Source organism: Hippocampus guttulatus, chromosome 1 (assembly GCF_054856545.1).
Source record: "Hippocampus guttulatus isolate MCC_2025c chromosome 1, RoL_Hgut_1.0, whole genome shotgun sequence".
Lineage (NCBI taxonomy): Eukaryota > Metazoa > Chordata > Actinopteri > Syngnathiformes > Syngnathidae > Hippocampus > Hippocampus guttulatus.
In genome coordinates this window covers 15456172-15479706 of record NC_141261.1, presented here as the reverse complement: position 1 = coordinate 15479706, position 23535 = coordinate 15456172, and the positions used below count along the sequence as shown (strand labels likewise).

At 52.6% G+C, this 23535-nt stretch overlaps 2 protein-coding genes across 8 annotated transcripts; one reads left to right on the top strand and one right to left on the bottom strand.

Moving 5' to 3' along the window:
• Positions 1 to 50: 50 nt before the first annotated feature.
• On the top strand, positions 51 to 3657 carry cdk20 (cyclin dependent kinase 20). 5 transcript variants are annotated; one of them, XM_086113572.1, is made up of 8 exons: positions 51 to 780; positions 859 to 972; positions 1677 to 1865; positions 2023 to 2144; positions 2241 to 2303; positions 2404 to 2527; positions 2653 to 2808; positions 2874 to 3657. In XM_086113572.1, exons 1-8 carry the CDS (start codon positions 706 to 708, stop codon positions 3072 to 3074), a joined length of 1044 nt encoding a protein of 347 aa, XP_085969698.1. In that variant the 5' UTR covers positions 51 to 705; the 3' UTR covers positions 3075 to 3657. The 5 variants fall into 5 exon arrangements, with proteins under 5 accessions (XP_085969698.1, XP_085969689.1, XP_085969680.1 ...); XM_086113563.1 differs by having other exon boundaries at positions 2653 to 3657; XM_086113554.1 differs by having other exon boundaries at positions 2023 to 2303.
• magixa (MAGI family member, X-linked a) lies at positions 3656 to 21552 on the bottom strand. 3 transcript variants are annotated; one of them, XM_086113462.1, is made up of 22 exons: positions 20439 to 20982; positions 19855 to 19906; positions 19540 to 19777; positions 19066 to 19182; positions 18863 to 18982; positions 18334 to 18504; positions 17515 to 17692; positions 17373 to 17440; positions 16483 to 16650; positions 16242 to 16411; positions 15533 to 15617; positions 15254 to 15413; positions 13940 to 14465; positions 13792 to 13855; positions 13520 to 13723; positions 12163 to 12420; positions 7508 to 7708; positions 7352 to 7416; positions 6687 to 6833; positions 6192 to 6330; positions 5465 to 5552; positions 4556 to 4705 (listed from the first exon to the last, which is right to left on the bottom strand). In XM_086113462.1, the coding sequence occupies exons 1-22, from the start codon at positions 20555 to 20557 to the stop codon at positions 4699 to 4701; spliced, it is 3345 nt and encodes a 1114-aa protein (XP_085969588.1). In that variant the 5' UTR covers positions 20558 to 20982; the 3' UTR covers positions 4556 to 4698. The 3 variants fall into 3 exon arrangements, with proteins under 3 accessions (XP_085969578.1, XP_085969570.1, XP_085969588.1); XM_086113452.1 differs by lacking the exons at positions 5465 to 5552; positions 20439 to 20982 and adding an exon at positions 21221 to 21552 and having other exon boundaries at positions 3656 to 4705; XM_086113444.1 differs by lacking the exon at positions 5465 to 5552 and having other exon boundaries at positions 3656 to 4705; positions 20439 to 20998.
• Positions 21553 to 23535: the final 1983 nt, after the last annotated feature.

Here is a 23535-nt window from a genome sequence, read left to right as displayed (position 1 = left end):
ACGATTATCTCCACCAGATGGCGACATAACATACAGTCTCGTTACGAATGTCCATAACAGAACGAAGAAGAACGCGTGTTGACTGCGAACCCCTCGATAAACAAGTCGCTCCGACCTAATAATTCAGTTTATCCTCAACCAGACCACCTGGTTAAGATATGTAACTACACACCAACGCGAGTTTAAAAGATGACGGTGAGTAAACCTCTCATGTTACATAAAAAGTGATCATGTTGAGCTAAGCATTTTAGCGAGCTAACAGGTTACCGAGGCAACGAGAGCCCGTCCGGACGCGACGTCTGGACATCTTCTGGCCTCTTAAGATATTATTGCCTGCGGTCGGAACCGTTCACCCCTTCCCAAATTCACGATATAGTGATTTTTATGTCGTGTACTATAAAACGCAGTAATCAATTAAATGAAAGTTAGTTTTCGAGCACGTCATGGGTGCCGTTCGTGACGTGATTGTCATGGCACAACATAGCGTTGGAACAAAATAACACTTCATATTCATCATCCTTGTTGTGATGTGTAACTGTACTCATTTCAAGCAACATTCAAACAATGAATTTGTCAACTGACAAATAAATATAGTCAGTCGAATTCCAAAAATACAAATTATTTCTTTGTTTTGGAGTAACACGTCATGGATTTTATATATACAGTATACAGTACACACACACACACAAAACGGCAGGTGACACGATGGAGCAGTACAGCATTCTGGGTCGCATCGGCGAAGGCGCTCATGGCATCGTGTTCAAGGCCAAACACGTGGAGGTGATGTCATCAAAAGCCTGAAGCTTCGCTTTGCGGACTCGCCGGTGAATGCTCATGTCACAAAACGATGTGAAGCAGACCGGAGAGACGGTGGCGCTGAAGAAGGTGGCTCTCAGACGTCTGGAGGACGCCATTCCCAACCAGGCCCTGCGGGAGATCAAGGCCCTGCAGGAGATTGAGGACAATCAGCACGTGAGTCCTCCGACTCACTCACGCAGAGGTTTTCTCGGCTCAAACTGAGGCGGGGGGCGGGGGCCCATTAGCTCAAGCAACAACACCTTTTCTGTTGGCAGTCTTTGCGTGCATTTATTGTTCTTTCATGACGACAAACAAAATTGAGCCCTGTGGAACACCACACCACACCACAGTGGGGCAGTTCAGGACTCAGAGCAACCGAGGCTAACACAAAGGTTCTGTCAGCTAAATAAGACCAAAACCACTCAAGGGCGCTACCGCCAAGGCCCACCAGGTGCTTCAAAGGAGTCAACGCAATACTGTGATCCACTGGATCAAATGCAGCAGTTAAATCCAAGCAAATCAGACACGCATCACGAAAAACTCATCACGGGGCTAACTGTGTGCTTCGCATTGTGTTGAAACCCGACTGTAACGTTATGTTCATGCAACACCGATTTTATCTTCCAAGCATCGCCGCAATGCATCTTGAATGTTCACAATCTGAACCCGTGTTGCGCAAACGACCATCCACTAGCTAAATGATTCAACTTAAGCAGTCGACCTTCACAAGAGGCTCATCGATCGTACTGGTGCAATTGCAGTTCAAAATGAGACGCGATGCGGCGAAACGCCGGTTCGATAACAAGCGTTTTCTTGATGTCATGCTGGCGGCCCAGAATTGGCCACGTTTTCTGCGCTCACAACTGCCAACTCCTCAGGTGGTGAGGCTGAAGGACGTATTTCCGCACGGCACCGGTTTCGTCCTGGTCTTCGACTTCATGTTGTCCGACCTCTCGGAGGTCATCCGTAACGCCCGGCGACCCCTGACCCCGGCGCAGGTCAAAGGTTACATGTTGATGCTGCTGAAAGGTGTGGCCTTCCTGCATAACAACAACATCATGCACCGGGTGAGAAGCGTCCGCAGTCGAGTAGGACCGGGTGACGCGGCCTTCCAAATTTGTTTTCGCCAAAATCCGATTGCGGACTTGAATGGAACGTTTTCCACCTTGAAAAAAAGCCCAACGAATGACTGGATCAAATGAAGCGCTTCCTGTCTGCCGCCAGGACCTGAAGCCCGCCAACCTCCTCATCAGCTCGTCGGGGCACCTGAAGATCGCAGATTTTGGTCTGGCCCGCCTCCTCAGCCAGCAGGAGGATCGACTCTACAGCCACCAGGTGGCCACCAGGTGGCGCCCTCTCTCACTCCACCGCTTCAACCGTCACTCCTTTGCACTTTGTTTTTTTTTTGAAAACGTGCTCGTACCGTTTCCGCGTGCGTCCAGGTGGTATCGTGCTCCCGAGTTGCTGTACGGAGCCAGAAAGTACGACGAAGGCGTCGACCTTTGGTCAGTCCAACGGTTCGCCGATTGGCTCGTTTAACTCCGGGTGCACGTCAGAATGACAGCCCACCAAATGAGCACCGACGGTGCCGCGTGTCCCTCGCAGGGCCGTGGGTTGTATTTTCGGAGAGCTGCTGAATTCGTCTCCTCTGTTTCCCGGTGAGAATGACATCGAGCAGCTGTGTTGTGTCCTGAGGGTGCTCGGAACGCCCACCCGTGACACTTGGCCCGTAAGACGCGCGCGCGCACACACGTCTGCATGCACAAAAAAAAAAAAGCCGGCACGCACGAAGACGCGCGCGCATCAGCGGAGCCAAGAAGCAAAGCGTTCCAATTTTGCTCCATTGAACCGCAGGAGATGGCGCAGTTGCCGGACTACAATAAAATCACCTTCAAGGAGAATCCTGCCGTCCCGTTGGAAGAGATCGTTCCCGACTCCTCCCCCCACGCCATCAGCCTGCTGCGCGGCTTCCTGGTTTACCCGTCCGAGCGCCGATGTCCTGCCCAGCAGGTACGAGACGAGCGATCGAGACGAGCGATCGAGATGACCGAACTCCCCTATGGCTCACCCGGCAGGCTCTCCTCCATCCGTATTTCTTCCGCTCGCCTCTTCCCGCCCACCACTCGGAGCTGCCCATCCCCCAGAGGGGGGGCGGCGGCGGGCACCACCTCCACCCGCGGCCGCAGGCGGCGCCCGCCGACTTTTCCGTGGACCTCCCCCTGAAGAGCAGCTTGGTCCGGCCCGCGCAGCTGCGGGGGCACGCCTCCTGCCTGTGATTGGTCCAAAGCACTCGGACGAACGGAACCTCCAAATTCCAAAGCGTGATTTGAACCTGGAGACGACAGGCTCCGCCCACTACTGTCAACTTTCCCCACGTGACCAAGAAGGGGGGGGGGGGGGAAGAAATCAAACTTGCACCGGCCCCTAAAAGTGAGTCAGACAGGAAGTGGACCTGACGGACCCCCAGAGAGAGGGTGGGCGGCGTGGTTGGGTATTTTTGACCGGAAGTTTGCCAGCAGCCTCGGCGCCCTTTTGCCGGTTGAAGGCCAAAGTCGACGAGGCACCCGAGTTAGTTTCCATATGACACACTTGAGTCGGGCAAGTTGAGAACGAATCGTTTGCGGAGGTGCACTTTTGTGTTTGGTGCCGTGCTATGCTGTGAGATTTGTTGGTCGCGTTTCCATTTTGAATGTTGCCGCCATGTGCCTCGGCTCAGTCACAAGGTTGGGGAAGCGCCGCCATGGAAACAAACTGGTCATTGAGTGCTGCGTTGCCGTAGCGATGATCAGATTGACAGCCCGCGTGCGTGCGTACCTCATCATCAAAAGTTGGTTTTCATTATAAAGCAAGCAAACAGTCTCTATGAATCCAAAATTGTTATTGTCAGAATACACCAAGGTCCTTTTATCCGCGCGCACACACACACACAAACACACACACATGCGCATACGATGGACACACGGGGGATTCACAAACTCACCATCCATCCAAACGGACGCAAGCACGTTTGCGGTTCACCAAAACACAATCCACACACACACACACGCGCGTGTTTACGTGTATGGCTTATGAGAAGAAGTTTTAAAGGTTCTTTCACGACAACCAAGCAATGCGTCTCTATTACTCTATGAAGGTCCTTCGGGGTTAGAAAAATACAAATGAATCGACATGCTTCAAGGTCAGGGTGAAAGTTTGGGTATTTGCATACTGATTTGGGGGCCGGACCTCTTTTGAACCGCACCCCCCAATCAGAAACCGTGTTGTCCGATCACATGCGAGGAAAAGGCTTTGAAGAAAGAAAAGAAAAAGAAGCCCTTCAAAAAGTCACCCCCAGCCCCAGCCAAAATGTCAATTCAGAGCGTGAGTCCGGCCAATCGGCCCCGCCCACCCAGGCGACTGCCAATCAGAACCTGCGTCAGTCGCCGCGGGCTGGGCTCCCGCCAGGGCAAGCCCCGCCCCTCTTGGCGCCCCGGCCGTTCTGTCCTCCAAGCGGAAGGCAAACCGGCGCCCGAATCGCCGTCTTCCGACTGACTGGCGCCCGACTCGCCGTCTTCCGATCGGGCGTCGACCGAGCGCTCGTCACGCGGCATCAGGAAGGAGAACGGTGCCTGCTGAAGAGCTGGCCTGATCCCGGAACGCTTTGCGTCCTCCGCCGTCCTCACTTGCTGCCTCCTCCTTTTCCGCTCCTCCTCTCGCTCGTTCCTTCGCCGCCTCCTCGCCTCCTCCTCCACGAGGTCCAAGTCCAGATCTGGCGGGCCTCCTCCACTGGCGCTTCCTCCTCGTCTTGGTCTGGCTCCCCTTGGGTGCTTTCTCCTCGGCGGGCTGCGGGAGGTGGTCGTCACGGCAACCGCGCGGGCCTCCTGCTCCTCCGTGTGCGAGGAGGATGAGGAGGAGTCTTCCTCAGGGCCTGGAAAAAAAAAAAAAAAAAAAGGAAAGTCAGCCGAGCCACCTCAGAGGTCCTCGAGATGCTCGAGGCTTTTTTTTTTTTTTCTCGAGGAAAAATATTTTAACTTTCTTCTCTGTGAAACTTGATGCAAATGAACACCGTATGATTTATTTGAATCAGAAGACATTTTGAAAATGCCAGAAAGTGGGGTGGGCGGCAAAAAGAAAAACTTGCATTGAATTTGATCTTTAACTCATTCAGTAGCAGCCAATTCTAGACCAAGTCTGAAAAGACGTTTAAAAACGTCTTTGGGAGCTAATGAGTTCAGCGTCTATTGACGCACTTTGGATCACTCGCAGTCAATTTGAGGACCGCGGCCGACAAACGAATTTTACAATTTATAAATCAACAAATGTGAGGTGCGGGTATTTCGTCGAGGTGGGGGTTGCCATCCTGCGGTATTCATGAAAGGCCTGGTGTGTGACGTGGGTGTCAATGAGGTGGCTGGCTGGATTTTTTTTTTGTTGTTGTTGTTGTCACTCTTTGTTTTGTTCTGCAGAGCAAACCTCCAAAAAAGAAGAATCAGCGTCATTTGTTTTGTTTTTTTTCTCTCGATGATGTGACAAATGGGAGGTTTTCATTTGAGGGCCATCTTGCCCAGCCCAGCTGAGAGCAACGACATTTTGGACTCAACAACACAGAAGATGTCAGAAGCGCTTAAAGGATGAAGGATGAGCTGGCGCCGGAGGAGGAAAAAAGAAGACGCTGAACGTTACCGACCGCGAGTTTTCGGTGCGTCCGATGACGTAGAAGCAAGGCTCGCCCTGTTTGGAGTTGGTCATGCACAGAGACAGGCTGGACAGCTCCACTGAGGAGGAGGAAGGAAGGAAGGAAGGAAGGAAGGGGCAGAGAAAAAGAAGGGCGGGAAGAAGAAGGGACAGAAAGGAGGAAGAAAGCGTCAGCCAGCAGAGAGCGACGTGCTTTGGGCTCGAAGCTGGGCCGTTCGCGGCTTTGCGTCTCAACTCCTTTTGATGCAAATTCGCATCAATGAAGCCGCCGCCGGCGTGCATGAAATTTACAGCTTTTCGGTCGAAAATAAATTCTCCAAAATTCCCTCGCCGGCCTGCCAAAATGATGACATTACCGGTTTCCAGCTCATGTCTATTTCAATGCCGCTCATCCAGCACAGGTGCTGGAGCCCGTTCCATCAGACTCGAGGCGAAAGGCGGACCGCACCCTGAACTGGTTGTCCGTCCGGCCAGTCGCAGGGGCACGCAGAGAGACCAACAACCTTACTGAGCGGGCACCCATCCCACTCTGGCCACATACAAGTCCAGGGCGTGGACCGCTACACCATCAATGACCTTGGTCATGAATTATTGCTTTAAAAAAAAAAAAAAAAAAGCGCAAACCTAATGAAGACGTGTGAGAAAAATTCTAAACCAAACTGACGTCACGTCTGCGTTCAAAGCGGAAAAGTAGAAGGCGGGGACGGCGGCACCCTCACCGTAATCGGGGACGTAGCCGTTTCCTTTCTTCAGGACTAAATGGATCCGACGGCCTCCTCTGCGGATCTGCTCCACGGCCTGACTGTGCGTCATTCCTGCCGTGCCGTCGCCGTTGATCTCCACCAGCTGGTCGGAAACCTGAAGGCGAGCGACAAGGAGCGGCCGCTTCAAAAACAAGCAGAGAAACCAAAAGTGGTGCCCGCGTGGAGAAAGGAGCTCATACAAAATGCAGGGATGGAGGCCATTTAGTTGGGGGGGGGGGGGGGGGATTGGGGACGTGCTCATGCTAATATGCTAACATGCGCAGGTTTTTTTTTTGTTTTTTGGGAGTGGCATTTTAGCCCAGCCATAAACTGAGCAATTCGCTTAACGAACTACTTGGCTCTCTGTCGGTGGAAAACCAAACACGTCCTTTGCAACAACTAAGCGCAGCCGAACGACTGGCGCCGAACGACGTCACTTTTGGGGGGGGTGGGAGGAGGTGTTGTGTGTACCTGCATCTTGTTGCTACATTGGGCTGGCCCCCCATCCATCAGTCCCAGCACATAGAGTCCCATGTTGTACTCGCTGCCCCCCCGCAGAGAGAAACCAAAACCCGTGGGACCTCGTTCCAGATCCACTCTGTAGAACCGAGACTCATTCTGAAACACACACAAAAACAAGCGCGCGCGTGTTCAAAAAAATATGAGCGGCATGTGGCTAGCTAGCGCTTGTCATTCGGAGTCCAAAAGGTGGAGCGTTATCGGTCTCAGCTGCTATCGAGCATCTTTTTGCCAACAAAGCGACATTTGACTTTGGGTCAGATCATCGGCGAGCTCTGCGGAAGCCCGATATCGAACCTGTACATTTGAATCGGGTGCATTACGACAGGGAGAGCGGGAAAACATGCAGGGCAGCCCCCCCGGGACCTGAGTTTGACCGCTACGTTCGTCTCGGGAGCGTGTCGCCAAATGCGAGTTGGGATGGAGCATCTTTTGGTGAGCAAAAGGACTTTGAATTTGGATCCTATGTCGTCGGCTACGTTAGCTTCTGGCGCAGGCTACGCACCGGCTAGCCATCATGTGCTCGACGTTGACCATCAAAAGAGTGTTTTCGGTCTCAGCTGCTATGCAGCGGGTTATTGTGAACAAAGGCCTTTGAACGCGTCTCGCGCGCTTACCTTCGCCCTTCCTTTGCATCCTTTGGCGAATTGCTTGTCGATTTCCACGTCGGCTCCGTCTGACTCTGCATGGGGTAAAAAAAATCAAGTTTGGATTGGCCTTTCGCAAGCGAGCGCGGAATCGCGAATTTGGGCACATTTCGGCGCAGGTCTCACGCGCTCGTGGCGTCACGCTCAGCTTCAGCGTGTTCCCCGCCCTCCTCAGAATCTGGGCCAGGTCTCTGTGGTGCAGGGACGCTACCCGCCGTCCCTCCACGGCCTCCAGCTGGTCTCCGGGCTGGATGAGTCCACTGCGAGCTGCTGGACTGCCCCGGCGCACCGTCACGAAGCGATGGGACATCAGGGATCGGGACGGGGCTGGGCATGGGGGAGTGGGGCAGGGGTGGGGGGGGGTGGACAAGGTGAGTTTTTGTCTTGACTTTTTGTTTTTCTCTTGAGCGGGAGCACACGACTCCTACTCTGGCATCCCTTTTTGGAGTTCTTTCCAATCTTGAAAAACGGCCTGGCCCCACCCGACCTCTCGGAGCTCCTTCGCACCCGCCACCGCGGCAGCTCAAGTCTGCGGACCAGACACGACCAGAGGTAGCGAGAGCTCAGCTCAGAGGGGGCGGAGCCTCTTGCGTTGCCGCCGCCTCTCTTTGGAATTAGGCAAGCCCCGCCCACCCCCTGGCTGCCCATCTTTCAAACTGGCCTTAAAACTCATTTTTGTGCTTTTGGTTTTGGACATGAGACTGTTTTTAGTTTTTTCTACAATTTTTGTTCTTCATTGATTGTTTTTTTTGCGTGTTGTCTTTTTGCTCCACGTATGGCACGTTGTATGCAGTCGAATTTTGCCTGTCCGTCCGTCCTCACTCGTTTGGACTTTTTCCAAATGTCCTTCCCCCGTGTGTGACCGTGCTCTTTTGTTCTTCCAAATGCCCCACCCTCACTTATCGCTTTAGGATTGACATTTCTTCAATTTGTGACTTAATATTTCCCCTTTTGCTCAAAAGTCCTCATTTTGAGTTCAAGTCTCGTCTTCTTTGTCCCGATGTCTCATGACTTCATTTGCCAATTTTTGTCTCAATGTTTACATTTTCTTTTCTTTGTCCGTCCTCATTTATCTCTAAATGTTCTCATTTCATGTCGAAAGGTGCCGTTTTTTTTTTTTTTTGTCTTGGTGTCCTAAATGCATCTGAATGTCCTCCCTGTTGTTTCCACATGTCGTCGTCATGGCTCAGTGTCCCAAAGATTTCATTTTGGGTGTCTCTAAATTGTTTGAACACGTCCTCATAGTTTGTCATCTCAGCCTCATTTTGGGTCTAAATCTCAGAGTGTTTACATTTTGTGTTGGAAGGTTCTTATTTTTCCTCAATTTGTGACAAAATGTGCCCAGCACTCAGCGGCCGAATGTATAATTGAAGACGCACCAATCGCAGCACTGAATTATTCACGCCGGCCTCAAATGTGTCATGAAGGCACGCCAGCCAATCAGAATGTCTTCACCGGCGTCTAGATTGTCCTCATCATCACGTCCAACATAAACCGAAGCGGATTGAACATTGGAATTTCACATTCTTTCCTTTTTTTTTTTATCTGTCAAATGAGCTTCGGAAGAGTTTGTGAGCACAGAGAGCTGATAAGCAAAGCCTTTGACGTCACAGCATTAGGCAAACACAAAAAAAATAAATAAAAATAAAAAAGCGAGAGGACCTGACGCGATCCAGACTGACAGCACCACGCCACACGGAACGACTCACCAAAGCTAAAAATAGGACAAAAAGCAACCAAAACATTCTGCACCGATTGTCCAAAGCCCAGCCAGCAAAATGTCCTTGCGCTCAGTGAGACGAGCGTTTTCCCGTCCCTGCGCGAAAGCTAAGGCCGTTCATTTCCCTTCTGTGGTTGCGCTAAGCTACGGGAGAAAAGTGATTTCACTTCCAGCGGTCGTGCTAAGCTAGGCCGGCGGCTTACATTCAGCCATTGCGCTAAAGCTAGCGGTAGTCAGTTTGGACCATATCAAAGATGTCAAATGTTCATCAATAAAAGATGAACTCTTCACCAGAGTCTTCCTCATCGTTCTGAGTATTCTGGAATGTTTGAACCTCTTGGCACTCAAAACCCACTCGAATAGTTGCCACGCAGATGCGTGCGCGGACACACGCGAGCAAGCGCAGACCTTGGAGTGTTGCGCCACTCCAGACTGGTTCGAGACCTGAAACAAAGTCACCGAATGCAGCGAGCGAGGTCATGAAAAAGTAAATATTGAAGGGGGCGGGGGGTGGGGGCGATGCCCCGGCGACGAGGGCTGAAGGATACACTGGCGCTGAGTCACCCAGACCGTGTTGCTCAGAAGCTATTGAAGCTATTTTTCGTCCTGCTGGGGCGGCAACGTTGTTTTGTTTGTCTCTGTGCCCCCCCCCCCCCATGAAGGTCTCCCAAACTTCCTCCCATGAAGGTCACTCATGAAAGGAAGTTAATGACCCCCCCTGACCCGAACACTTTTTTAGCGACACGTCTTCATCATCCCGTCACTCTTTAATGCACTTCATCACATGATCAGAGCTCCTCATCGGGCTGGGATTTGCCGCTCAAAGCAAAGTTTGTTCAGTTCCACCAGAGTGGAGGAGATTCGTCCCGTCTCGTCTGCCCCCCCCCCCCCCCCCCATCCTGGCTGACTTTGGGGCAAGAGGCGTGCAGCGTTCTGGACCCATTGCCAGTCAATGTCAGGGCACATCTCGACAAACGACGTCTTTGTTCGGCTGCCCATGTTGTTATGTCAAAGCAAGCAAAGGTAAAAACGTGCAAATTGCACACGGCAAGGCCAGAAGCCACATTCAAAACCCAAACCTCGCCACTGAGAGCCACACGTGCTCAACACTCTGCTGATCAACAAAATCAGCTTCAAGTACCAACCGGGTTCTCTTAACCTGCTCTGCAACACCAGCAGCGTGTAGGACGGCACAGACACAGACACACACACACGCAGACTTACATTTGGAGTCCTTGACCCTTTTGAGAACAGCCTGCAGTCGCTCCAACATGATGAACCAGAACCTTTTGATGCGCATACGTGCCCTCGTGCGTGTGTGTGTGTGTGTGTGTTGAATCTCAGAAAGCAGGCAAGCATTTCAGCTGAGGCGAAGCAGCACGCCGAGGGGGCTGAGTCTGCACCGGTGGGAGGGACCGACACACAGATTGAGCGTCCGTCTGTGTGTGTGTGTGTGTGTGTGCGTGCACGCACGCGCCATCATCTGTGAGGCCACGCCCCCCGAAACTAAAACCAAACTCGCCCCCCCCCCCCCCCCCCCACACACACATATTCACCGTCTGAGTCCAAACAAAGAATTCAGTCAACGAAAAGTCCTCGCTGCCGTGGTGATAATGAAGCGGCAAATGACGAGAAGTGGTCGTGACAACCAGGTAACAACGGGCGATAATGACACGGGACAAGTCTGATGTCAACGCAACTGCCGTGCTAACGAGGTCACGAGCACTTTGCGAAGGAGATCACAAGCGACGCCGCCCTCCAACAAGCGGCGTAAGATTCGAGCGTGGGCTCACGAGCTCGATGGTGTTTTAGAACAAATGTCGCGGAAAACGGGACCATTTCCTTGGTAGTAAGAACAAGAAGAAAACCGTTGAAGCAGGAGGCCGCTAGATTGCTCCCTCCGCTGGAGCCTCGTTCTCATTTTCTTGCGCAGCGAAGCATTCTGTTCATTGTCAGCGATCGGGACCAAGCAATGCCGCCACTAGCGAAAACCCATCAAGAATGGATCAACCTCACCCGCGAAAAGGGGGTTTCATTTAGGTGCGGATGTTACAAGATGGCGGCTAAGCACTTCAAAAGGAGAGGATCGCGTTGTAGCGTCGACGCCGTCCTTCTTGCCCGCACGCAAACATGAACCCATCTCACACAAACAACCGTCTTCGCTACTTCAATTATTCATCGCCAATAAATCACCCTCACTTGAGGTTCAACGATAGCGTAGCAGCTAGCACGCAATTGTGTGACGTCACACACGGGCAAACTGAGACGCATGCAAATGCACTCGAATTCACCTTTTTGCATTGAACTCAAATTTTGGTACCGCTGTCGTTCCTTCCTCCATTCCAATAAAAAGTAGCTGTTTACTTTCAAAATCACACACCCAAAAAAAAAAACCCGAATTGAAATAGAGCACGGTGCGGGACCTGTTGGCACGTCGGCCTCGCAGTGCAGAGGCACAGGGTTGGATTCCGCCTCCGGCCTTCCTGCGTGGAGTCTGCATGTTCTCCCCGTGCCTGCATGGGTTTTCTGCAGGTGCTCCGGTTTCCTCCCACATTCCAAAAAGCATGCACGGCAGGCTAACGGAACACTCTGGGTTGACCCAAGGGCAGTGGTTCTTTACCTGGGTTGGATCGAACCTCAGGGGTTCGACGGAGCCTCTGCCATGGCGGTTAAGGAACACCTGACTCAACATGTCAATTAGTTGTGACACGCCCGCTTGGCCATTGCTGCCTGCAGATGATCACATGGCATTGCTTGTCCAATCAGTGCTGTGGGAAATTTAGTTCGATAAGTAGTCAACGTGGGACTGTCGTGGTAGTACGTCGTAAAATTAAAATAAAATAAAAAACTTATATCTTGAAATTGTATTGACTTTTTTTCAGTTTTTCTTGAATTTGTAAAAAGTCCTATTTTTGTTTTGCACCAATGAAGGGTTGGGTGAACGTGCTTATGAACCGGTTGGGTTCGGTACCTCAAACAAGGTTAAGAGCCACTGCCCTGGGGGGGGGGGGGGGGGGTGACTGTGAGCACAAATGGATGGATGGAAAGAGAGGCGACTCACCCCCACGGTCGACTTCTTGTGATGAGATGACAAAACCGAAGCCTTCACCGGGGCGCCTTGTCAGCTCCACCTCCACTTTCTTCCCCTCCCTGGTGTCCTTGGCGACGGCTCCTCTGATCGGCTCCACCGAGCTTTCCTCCCCCCCCTGTAGGTCGCGTGGCTCTAAGGTCAAGGTCACAGGAACGGAGTCCAGGAAGCTGGTGCTCTGGATGAGGCCTGAGGTGGGGGGCCCGTTGGCCATCTGGCTGGGCGGGCTCCCTGGGAAGCATCACGTAAATCCGCTTCAATTCCAAGCGGCGTTCCAAATACGCATCGATGCTCTTCTCTCCTCATCGTCGGCTGCACAAGCCATCCATCCAGCCAAATCAACGCAGACTCTCCGAAAGCGCTGACATCTCCGCTAAACAAAACGGGGCTGTGAAAAATGCTGCCCGTCACAGGCGCAAGAAACACAAGCGCCCTGTCCAGCGGCGACAGTCAAATCATTCTTCTCCTTTGACAAATATCGTGGCCATAGGCTTGGACCTCATGATATTTCATTCATAAACATGACACAGGCGGATGCCCGATTCAGAGGCGCAAGGCTCCAACTTGCCACGTAACGCGCGGCCGACTCCATCATCCCCAAGAGGAGATATTGCCGTTTCCGTGCCGACGTCACGCGCAAACTCCAGCGAGTCTAATTTCTGTTTCCGCAGAGTTCAAGCACGGCGCACTCAAGTCAAGTCAAGCAACGCTTTCTTGTCAAATATCCTCTATGTCGGGGGTAGGGAACTCCGGTTCCTCAAGAGCCGTCTCCTGCCCGTTTTAGATCCCTCCCTATTCCGACACACCCGATTTCAATGATCAGCTCATCAGCAAGGGCTGTAGAGGCCTAAAAAGATCATGAGCAATTGAATCAGGTGTGATGGAGTCGGGAAGGATCGAAAACAGGCAGGATATGGCTCTCGAGGAACCGGAGTTCCCTACCCCCGCTCGATGTGCGATGAGATTACTTTCCTGCCCTCGCCCTGATTTTGATGCAAATGAGGAACGCCGAGAGGATTGGCCAGGAAGACGCTCCGTTCCATACCGCAAAGCCACACAAAGGCGCAAACACCCCGTCATGACACCCAACACTACCGCCGCAAAGTCGAGCAAAAGGCCTGAGAGAAAGAAAACTCCACCCACGCGCGCAGTGAGACTCCGATTTGCGCTAGACTTGTGCCTGGAACGAAAATAGGGCCTTAAATCATTCACTCCCAAAGACGTTTTCTTTTCAGACTTGGTCAAAATTGTCTGGTGCTGAATGAGTTAAGAGACCAGAGAAGAATTAATCCGAATAAAAAGTCAAGGTCTTGAAGGCGGAGCCTGTTACCTGCTACTGAGAAGTGCCCCTCCGGCGGGGCCTCCGTCGCCAAGCCCGCCTGGCTGAGCGGCGGCACGCCGCCTACCAAGGCACGCGAGGACGGGGAAGGCAAATCGGTGGAAGTCGAGGGTTGGGACGGGGGGCTTGCGAGACCTTGCGGGAAGGGGAGGGGCTTGTACAAATTAGGCGTGACCGAAGGCGTGGAGACGGGAGCTGAGGGCGGAAGATGAAAAAAAGTTAAATCACGTGCCGGTCATCGGCCATTGTGATTGGCGGGGTACCTTGTCTGCGCACCAGCAGAACCACCTTCCCCTGTTTTGAGTGATCCTGCAGAATCTTCTGGACCTGAGGGGGTGGAACATACGTGCCATGACTGACCCCGCCCTCTTTGGGCCAACGTGGGCGATTCATTTTAGAAAGCATTCTGACCTGAGAGAAGTTGAGGTTCTGGACGTCGGCACCATTGATCTTGACCACGGCGTCCCCCGACTGCAGGGAGGGGCACTGCCTGCGGTCCCAGACCCTCCTGACCACGGCCAGCTGACCTCCCGGCCCTCCCGCCGTGATGCTGAAACCCAGGCCGCCGCCCTCCCGGCGCTCCAGGGCCACCGGCACCAGCTCACCGGCGGGGAAGGACCCCGTACCCGGAGGCAGCACCGGGCCCGCGTTTCCGAGGGGGTGCTGGGGGGGCACTTGGTGATTGGCCGGGCACCCGTTGAAGCCGCAGGGTGGGATCTCACGGGGCGGCGTGCGAGGTAAGCGGGTCTGCGGCATCGGCGGACGCTGCGCGGCGCTGCCGGGAGGCGAAGACCCGCGCGGTTTGGACAGGGGGGCGATGGGGAAAGTGGATGTGGACAGGTCGCTCTCTGATGACTTGGAGCTCTGATGGCGGAGCAGGGAGGGGGAGGAGGAGCGCGTGGCAAGGGTGTCGCTGTTGTAGCCGGTCGCGGACGACCTGTGCAGAAGCGAGTGGCGGGTTTACGGCGCTTTCGAGCGCAGTGGTCTCCAACCTCTTCAACACTTGAATCGCAGGGTGTCCAAACCATGACCCCTGGGCCATCGCGGCCCACTGGCCATTATTCTTAGTGGTCATATTTGATATTTGGGTGCCGTGGCTCAAAATCCTCGCTGCTCGTTCGGCACCGGGGCCAAGTGCTGTGCTTAACAAGTTCTTACGAAGAGCCAAGTAGGAGCTCCGTCATTATCGTAAAGCCTCCCAACGTCGCTGCTTAGGTCGATGTTTACCCAAGAGCGCCTGAGCTATTAATAACAATAATAATAAAAACATCATAATAATAACAGTGTGCTGTTAGCATGTGTGAGGCACCTTAGCATCTGGGACATGCGATCAGCAAACGCTTCTATCTTCCTTAATCAATGTAGATGATCACGAGGCCGGCTGCGAGTCGGAGATTGTATGCTAGCAGGGCACATCTGCTAGCGTTCTTCTGGTGGAAGTTTATAGTTTGTGCAAAACTTCGTGCGTCCAGGGAGTCCTTCCTCTACTGTCTACTATCTGCGCTCGTCGTGATAACCCCACCCCCTGACGTAGAGTCTGACCCGACAAATACTTGGGGCCATCTTAAGCACCGGTTTCAAGCATGAGAGCTCGAGCCAATTTCGGTGGTGGGGAAAAAGAAAGAACCGGTGCTAACCTGGGCAGAACCTGGAAAAGGGCCTTGAGGTTTGGGGAAACCCCGTGAAACAAACTCAACAGCTAACGATGCTAACACATGAGCCCACCTATGAATGCCCCCATCGGAGTTGCTGTGATTGGCTGACATTCTCTCACAGGGGCTCGGGGGATGGGCCGCGGGGGGTTCAGAGGAAGTGGGGGTTGGTGGAGACGTCAGCCCATTGCTCAGCGGCTCAACTGAATAGGTGGGCAAGCCTCGGCAAAGTCCTGGAAGAACATCAAGACGTTGACGAGGAAGTGAAGAACAAGACAACCAAAGTCAGCAACCAATAGCACTCAATTTCCATCTTCAAATTCCAGAAGAAATGTTTGCGAGCTCTGCTGACCTGAGCCGCCGCCGTCGGGGGGGGCGTCCTGCGCGTGGCTGTACGTGAGCGGTCCGCGCTGGTGGTTTTCGGGGGGAGTCGGCGGCTGATGGGAGGAGTTCACTTACACATGGTCATGTGGTAACAAGCGTGGAGAAGTGTAATAGCGACCAACACATTGAGCGAATGTGATGAGAACGAAATGGGATACCAAGCGAATGGGAGGTGACAGCCTCGTGGAAAAGGGAGTGACACTGGAGTGTTTTTTTATTTTTTATTTTATCTGCTTTAATGAAAAACGCAAACGTCAAACACAGCCTATATTAAAAAAGGAAAACTAGACCAGGATACCAGTAAAACAAAGTCAGCCTCACAATTAGATTCCATTGGATTTTGATGTATTTTCTGCACGTGGGTAACACCGCCGCTAAGTGGTTACAGCGACGTGAAAAGTAGCAAAAAACGGGCTCGCAAATGTGACAAGCTGGATCACCGCCAAGGCTGCAGAACTTGATTGATTTCATCCAAGTGAAATTTTAGGTGGAATTCGACCGGCTTGAACTTTGCCACTATCACTTGGGACTTGCATGAAACGTGAAGCGTTAAGACCCGAGACTGGCCTCTGACCGACTCCCACCTCTCGCTACGAGCGTGACAAAGACGTAACGTGTGCCGATAATGACGTGACGAGCGTGACAACCGGGGAAACAACGGTCAGCGGCGAGCGTACCGTGTCCAGGGTGTGTTTGGGACAGCCGTCCGGGTTGTAGAGCATCGGGTAGCCTCGCCTCAGGACCACGTCCACGCTTTGGCCCATCGGAACGGATTTGAGCATCTCCACCACCTCTTTGTGGGAACGGCCGAGCACGCACGCGTCGTTGATGTACACCAGGATGTCGGCTGTGGATCGCCCCCGTTTAAATATCTCGCTTTAGAACAAATGAAGGCTCTCGGTCAGGTGACGGAAGCACCTTGATGGAGAGTGGGCGGGCCTCCGGGCGTGACGCTGTACACCTGCAGGAACTCTCGCGCTCGACTGCCTCCGACGATGTTAAAGCCGAAGCCTCGCGGGCCTTTGGAGAGACGCGTGTGCACCGAAAAACCTTGCAGCTGACTCGGCTGATCGGTGAACTCTGGAACTGAGGGCGTGCAAGCGCACCGTCACGCGGGACAACCATGTAACAAGGGGGAACATCAGAGATGGGCGGAATCAGATGATATATATCGATGTATTTCTATATAAATAAAAGGAGCAGGCTTGGACTAAGAAAGTTGACATACCTGATGAGTGGATTGGTTTGTTTTACAGTCAACCAAGATTGCGTTTGGCAGCCAACGCGACCACCAGTGACCAGACTGACGAACCACATTGAAACGTTTTTTTGTTGGAGGAGACCCTCCCCCTATCCCCCGGCTCGAAGCAACTCTCGGCTCAGGAAGACACGCGGCGCTAGTTTCCGTCAGTCATCAACCAAACGTGAGCCCGTCGGTGATGGACTGACAAGGTCTATCGGGACTGACCCGCTTTGCGGCGGACAAAAACCCGTTTCCATCCGTTTTCCCAGTCGGTCGGCCAGCAAAACAATCGCTGATGGACCTCCCGTCAGTACTGACAGAATGCCCGCCGTTGCAAAATCTCCAAAGAAAGAAAATTCCACTCGTTGGAAGTGGAACGATTCAGTTGGATTTGACGTCACACGTTAGCATGATGACGACGTAAGAGGCTTCCCGACAAAACAAATAACGAGGCGGGAAATTAACACGCGGCGATAAGGAGGCGCCGCTGACAGCGATCGGATCCGTACCGCCCCTTGCTGTCGCCGATAAAATGAAAAAAAAAAATGAATCGGCACAGACTCACGTTCTGCTGAACAGGAAGCGGCGTCTTTCTTTTGAGCGCGGAGATCCTGTCTGGATTTGGACACGTGACTGACAGATATGCTGGTCATGAATATTTTTATCGGTATCCTCTCAGCGCGTGTTGGGAGGTTTATGTCACTCACTCGACAAAGAAGGCGTCGGCGCCGTTGCCGAACGTCACCTCCCACGCGTCGGCCACGGTAGCTCTTCCTCTTGCCGCTCCTCTTCCACCGTTGTCCATTCCTTCGCCGCTCCTTGCCAGGGACTCGCCCCAGGAGTGACTGGCTGGCAGCGCCGGAGGCCCGCCGCCGGCGGACCCTCCTTGAACGCACAAGGGGGGGATCTGATGTCTCTTAACTGCAACCCTCCTTGCTCCTTGCCATTATCTGAAACCGCTTATCTTGACCAGGGTCGCGGGCGCGCCGGAGCCCATCCCGGCCGTCTTTGGGACACCCTGAACTGGATGCCAGCCCAGCGCTCACACTCGCACGGCAGCACAGTTCAGTGCTCCATTAAACTGCCACGCGAGCACGGGGAGACCATGCGGACGCTACACAGGAAGTCCGGAGCCGGAACCCAACCCCGCACCTCTGCACTGTGAGACCGACGCGCTCACCGGCCGACCGCCGTGCCGCCCGCTCCTCAATCCTTCAAGCGCAATCACGAGGATCTCACTCGTCTTAAATGCGCATCGAAGAAGCTTCACGGAGGAGCTACAATCCAGACCTTCAGCCAATAAGCCAGGCTAAACTTAGTTCGTACCCAACATACAGAGGGGTACTTTCTCAGTCGAGACGTAGCACTTCAAAAATACTTTCCTGATACAAGTTCCTAATTTTCCCCACGAGGCAAGGATTGTGACACCGTAGGGTATTACAGGGGGAAAAATGATTGAAATACTGTCGTTCAATAGGTTGGATTTACACGAGGGTACGTTTGTGGCATGAATCGACTCATCATACCAGACAGGCCGCTGTCCTCCTCGCTGTTGTCTTCTTCGACGGTTTTTTCCAGATTGCTGAGAGATTTGCTCCTGGTCCTGAAGTTTCTCAGCAGGTTTCGATGTTCCTGGTATGTAATTGGCGGACTGTCCGGACTTATATGGACCGGGCGGGGTGTCCCGTAATAGTTGCCTGTGGTTGGACGGCAAAAGGATCACAAACGTCGGCGAGGTGACAAAATAAGCGCAAAGCATCCTGTTTTTAGGGAGTGACGTTAACGTTTACGTGAGGGAAACTTGAAGAATGCTTTGGAGATGTCAAGCTGTGAATTTTCTCCCGTGCCTCCTAACTATTGTCAATGAACTGAAGTTCAGCGCTATTCTTGGCTGAGTTTGGTTGTCATGGTAATATTGTAGCAAAGTGTTTTGTTCACATTCTTTCGGAATGTTTTTCGAAAAATAAATCAGCGTGGCCGTTATAGAGAGCCTATAACTCAAAGTCTTCTAGCTTAATGCTAACACACAAGCCAAAAGAAATGCGCTTATGTTACCTTTGAACTTTCCGCTTTCCAGCAGCGCTCCCGACTCCTCCAAAGAAAAAAACTCTTCAATAGACACAAAGTTGTAGTCCACGCCGCCGATCTCCCCGTCACGAGGCTGCCGGGTCGTACCTGCCGAACGGAAATGCCGACGTCATCGCCATGCGACGCATCATCCGACTTGTGCGTGTGCGCGCGCGCGTGTGTGCACGTACAGGGCACGGCGCGCAGATAAAGGTTCTCTCGGATCAGCTGCTGCAACTGACTGTCCATGGAGGTTGGCGTGAAACATTTACTGAGGTACAGGCGTAGGTCTTTACACAGAGACGCGCCTGTGAATTAGACACGCACAAAACACACACACGACAACAATGTCACAGTCAAAATGATTGCGGTTAACCATTCATAACCAATTTTTCCATTAGATACTCTTCAATATTTTCAAATCTATTTTTAGCGATGTCGCTAGCTAGCAAACTTGGTAGCTAGCTAGCTTGTTTTTGTTCAAGTGGAGTTTTGCTGCCATCTTGTGGGATCTTGGTGGTGGTCTGTCAATCGGTCCATCCATCCATCTTACCGAGTCAGGTGTTGACTTTAGGGACAGTCTCAAATCGTAGAGTCAAAAGATTTTGTTTCATGTTTTTCCGCTGGAATGGCTAAAAGGTTGACACACAATTCAGGCAGGTCACCTGGTGAAACGGTTTTGATCCTGATGGGGTGAGGACAGGAGTTGAGGACGCCCCGGACGTCGCCCAACGTCATGCCCAACACGGGCGTGCCGCCGATCTCTAAAATGATGTCGCCCACACTGGCGCCGCCGCCAGGCGCCACCGTCACAAAAGGAAACTCGCCGTAGTCGGCGCCGCCACCGACGGCCAGCCCCAGCTCGCCGGAGCTTCCGCCCAGCGGCACGAAGCCCTCCTGCGCCTGCGCGGAGAGGACGGACGCATGCCATCATCAAGACAACGGCTAGCGTTAGCGCATTAGCTTGTTGCGGCGCATACCTTGGAGCGCCAGTGCAGCTTCTTTACCGCGTTTTTAGACATGGCGGCCGAGCTGAAAACAAGAAGTCAGTCAAGGTCATTCGCGTATCATCATTTACCAGTGAAATTTCAATCTGCATCTTCTCTTTCTTTTCCTTTCGGCTTGCCCCGTTATTCTCGAGACTAGAATCTTGTTTGAGGACTAAAACCTCAGGGGGATTGCCACCTTCTCTCGAGACTCGGACCTCCACTTGAGACTTGAACTAGAGCAGAAGGCTCTTTGCTTTGGTGTGTACCTAAATCCTAAACATTACAAGCAGTGAACTTTTATCATCATCAGATTAAAAGGGACGTATTTTTGGTTCATATCTATTTCCCAAATATCCTAGTGAGACACACTCCGTCACTCAGCCATTTACTTGCATTCGTTTAGATTAGTTTGTCTATGGTGTGGACACTCTTTATCTCGCCTTTCATGCATGCTTAAACACACACTGAATTTGACTGGACTCTTTTATTTACACACCTGCTAACATGCTAACTAAACACCCATCAACAGACAAAAAACGCTTCCTAGGAGAAGTGTCGCTTCCCGTGTGCGTTACCTGTACAGCGTTGTGCTGTGCTCGGTTCTTCGGGTTGTCACTTGTTGTGTATCTGCGTGTGTGTTTTGTGTGTATATGTCCTCGCAACTGTGGTCGTCACTCGGCCCTCCCTCCTTCATAGGTCTGGTCAAAGGTCACATTTCAGTGTTTAAGGTGTGATGAAAGGAATGTACGTGTACGCTAAACAAAGCAAACGTGCTCTATGCGCTATCCATCGATCTCATTGCTGTTGCGCACGAGGAGCGTCAAGTGACCCCCTTCGTAGCAATTATTTCTTTCTATCAAGTCAACAAACGGGCTAACCACCACAGCGGCTAGTTAGCATGGCTGGTGTTAGCATAAAACTGTTTTCACTCGGAGTTAATGGTTTACTAATTCCATGATGTCATTTTCCCCACAGTGACGTCACCGCAGCGCCTGAACCCAAAAGAGGGAAAACGCTGATTGGGTCCAGTCTGCTGTTAGCTTTGCATCTAATATTCAACAGCAACACTGTAAAAGCGTCGCAAGTCATCAAGTGCTCACAAAAGCGGCGTGTCCGCGCACGCGCGCACGGCCGGATTGGTGGTGGCTGCCAAGGAGTGACGCGCACGCGCACAATCCGCAATAGTGAGCTCGCCCCCCTATGCGCGCGCCTGCCTGACAATGTGCTGACAGCGTCGTTTTGACCCGCAACTCGCGCGCGCGCGTCACGTGCACGACCCCATACGCGTAGCGATTCGTTTTCCACGGGTCAAATCGTCCTCCCGCACACGCAGACGCAGAGAACGGCGCGCGTTTACCGTCATGCTCGTGTGGCCGCGTCGCGGTGTCGCTATCCCGGCTCGGAGCCGCTCGACGCCTCGCCGAAGGCTGCTGCGAGGTGCATACGCGCGTGCGGCGGGGATGTCGGCGAAGGCGCGCGCCCGACGGTCACTGCAGGTGAGGATGCGAAGCGGGGAGAGGGGTGAGGTGAAACGCTCCTCGCCCAAGTGTGTGAGTGTTGGCTCCAGCGTCCTCCCTCTCGCTCTCTCCCCGCACTCTCTGGCGATCACTCTCGCTCTCAGGCGCGTGCGCGAAAGTGGCAAGCGTACGAGCGCGTGGAGGGTGGGGAGGGGGCGTTGTCCGTGGCAGGAGGAAACTTGGAAAGAAAGTCGGACGTGAAAGACACTCGTACGCGCAAGTGACATTGCTCTCTCTCACGCTCCTTTACCCATGCACGCGCACAGTTGTTGTTGTTGTTTTTTTCCTCTCCCACGCTAATGTTAATCTGTCGCACACGAGAGGTTTTGTTTGCTCACAGCCTCTTTTTTTTGTCGTTCACATATGCACCCTACTAAAACATACTCATGCACACAATCAAAATGCTCACGGCTACACCCCCCCCCCCCCCGCTCACACGCACCACTAAAACACACCCAACTGAAACCGTCACATACCCACTGCTGAGGGAAATTCTCAACTAGCCAGTTGACACTGTAAAACACTCATCTGAAATGCTCTCACATCTCGCATCCAGGAGGCGTCATCTGGCTCCTCTCAATTGCCAAGGAGCCGCAGCTCGACTCCGAGCCCCTCCCGGATGGCCGAGCTTCTCAAAGGGAGAGCCCAGACTCCCTGCGGTGAAAACTCATTTGGCCGATTGTAGCCAGGATCTTAATTCTTTCGGTCATGACCCGCAGTTCATGAGGTGAGGGGTAGGAACGTGGATCCACTGGTCAATCGAGAGCGTCACCCCCCTCCCCGGCTCGCACCCTCTTCGCCATGACGGATTGATTCAGAGACGCTCCCAAGCCGCCTGTCATTCTCCAACTCCATCCTCCCCTCACTGTTGAACAAGATACTTGAACTCCTCCACTTGGGGCGGGATCTCATCCCTGACCCGGAGAGGGCAGAGGGCGCCCCACCCGTTTACCACTCAGAAGCATGCTCTCACATTTGCAGAGGCTGCTTCTCATCCTGACCGCTTCTCACTCGGCTGCAAACGGCTCCAGTGAGAGTTGAAGAGAACGACTTGAAGACCCGTTTTCCGGCTCTCCAGTGATGAGCAACACACCTGATTCAAATCATCAGCAACTGCGTCAGAGCTGGCTGATGAGCTGACCGTCTGAAGCGGAGTGTGTTGCAGGCAGGCAGGACGGTGGCCCTCCAGGTCTAGCCACCGGTGTAGAACTTAGACGCCGTGCATCGCTGAACAGTCGTTCCGCAGGCCCGGAGCTGCACATGCCCCGGGTTAGGCGAACTCCCGTGCACCCTCGAGGACCCTGCCAAAGGTGTAGAGCTGCTCCACTGTTCCGCAGCGGGGACAAAAATCACACTGCTCCTCCTGAGTCTGAGACTCAACTTCCCGGCAGACGCTTCTCTCCAGCACCCCTGAATAGACCTTACCAGAGAGCGTGAGGAGTGCCATCCCTCTGTCGTCCTCCTTGATGTGGCCTGGCGCCCAGTCCGTTGTTTGTCTATATTCTCTATGCCCCGAAATTGATTTAGGACCAATCCGTTGTATTTGCCTATTGTATGTTATACTGTATGTGTATTATTTCCGTTACAATGCTTTGACATTTGCTATGTCAGCAAATTGCCATCTGTTCACGAGCAAGTAGGCTGTAGTTGCTCTCCTGCACGGCAGGAGGCAGCAGAGCCCCATTGATTCTGTCTAACCCGACTAGCCCGAGCGTCAGGTTGTTCCGGTGACAAGAAATCTTACAAATGTTCCCGAGTTGTCGTGAATGACTTCATTTTATTTGTGACATTTCTGAAACATAGAAAAAGTGCCAATCTTTTCCCCCACCTGATTGAATTAATCGTACTCTAAGAATACCGGGCCATACTTGAAAATAGAAAGAAAACGCCATTTATAAATACGATTTGAAGGTCTTTGGTCATCACCTCAACGTTTTACTTTTCTTATTTAATCATTCTTTATTCATTTCTGCATCTACTTTATATTTTTCACATATTTTAAACATGAGTTGTTATTATTAATCTATTCATGGCCTTCTCTTAAGAGCTGTCGTCCGTGTTATGAGATTGTTTGTTATAAATCATCTGTTTTGTTTAAATAAATCACCCAAACATTGACACACACGCATACAAGAAAGTTTAGCGACAGCACAAA

Bases quoted from the DNA above. Each gene is read 5' to 3' on its own strand.
- magixa (XM_086113444.1), bottom strand. From the start codon at position 20,557: ATGAAGGAGGGAGGGCCGAGTGACGACCACAGTTGCGAGGACATATAC. The intron at 17,441-17,514 runs GTGAGTGACATA...CATATCTGTCAG, and splicing joins GCCGACGCCTTCTTTGTCGA to TCACGTGTCCAAATCCAGAC. The intron at 6,834-7,351 runs GTAAGCGCGCGA...TGTGTGTTTCAG, and splicing joins GATGCAAAGGAAGGGCGAAG to AATGAGTCTCGGTTCTACAG.
- cdk20 (XM_086113539.1), top strand. From the start codon at position 706: ATGGAGCAGTACAGCATTCTGGGTCGCATCGGCGAAGGCGCTCATGGC. The intron at 973-1,676 runs GTGAGTCCTCCG...CCAACTCCTCAG, and splicing joins AGATTGAGGACAATCAGCAC to GTGGTGAGGCTGAAGGACGT. The intron at 2,304-2,403 runs GTCAGTCCAACG...TGTCCCTCGCAG, and splicing joins GACGAAGGCGTCGACCTTTG to GGCCGTGGGTTGTATTTTCG.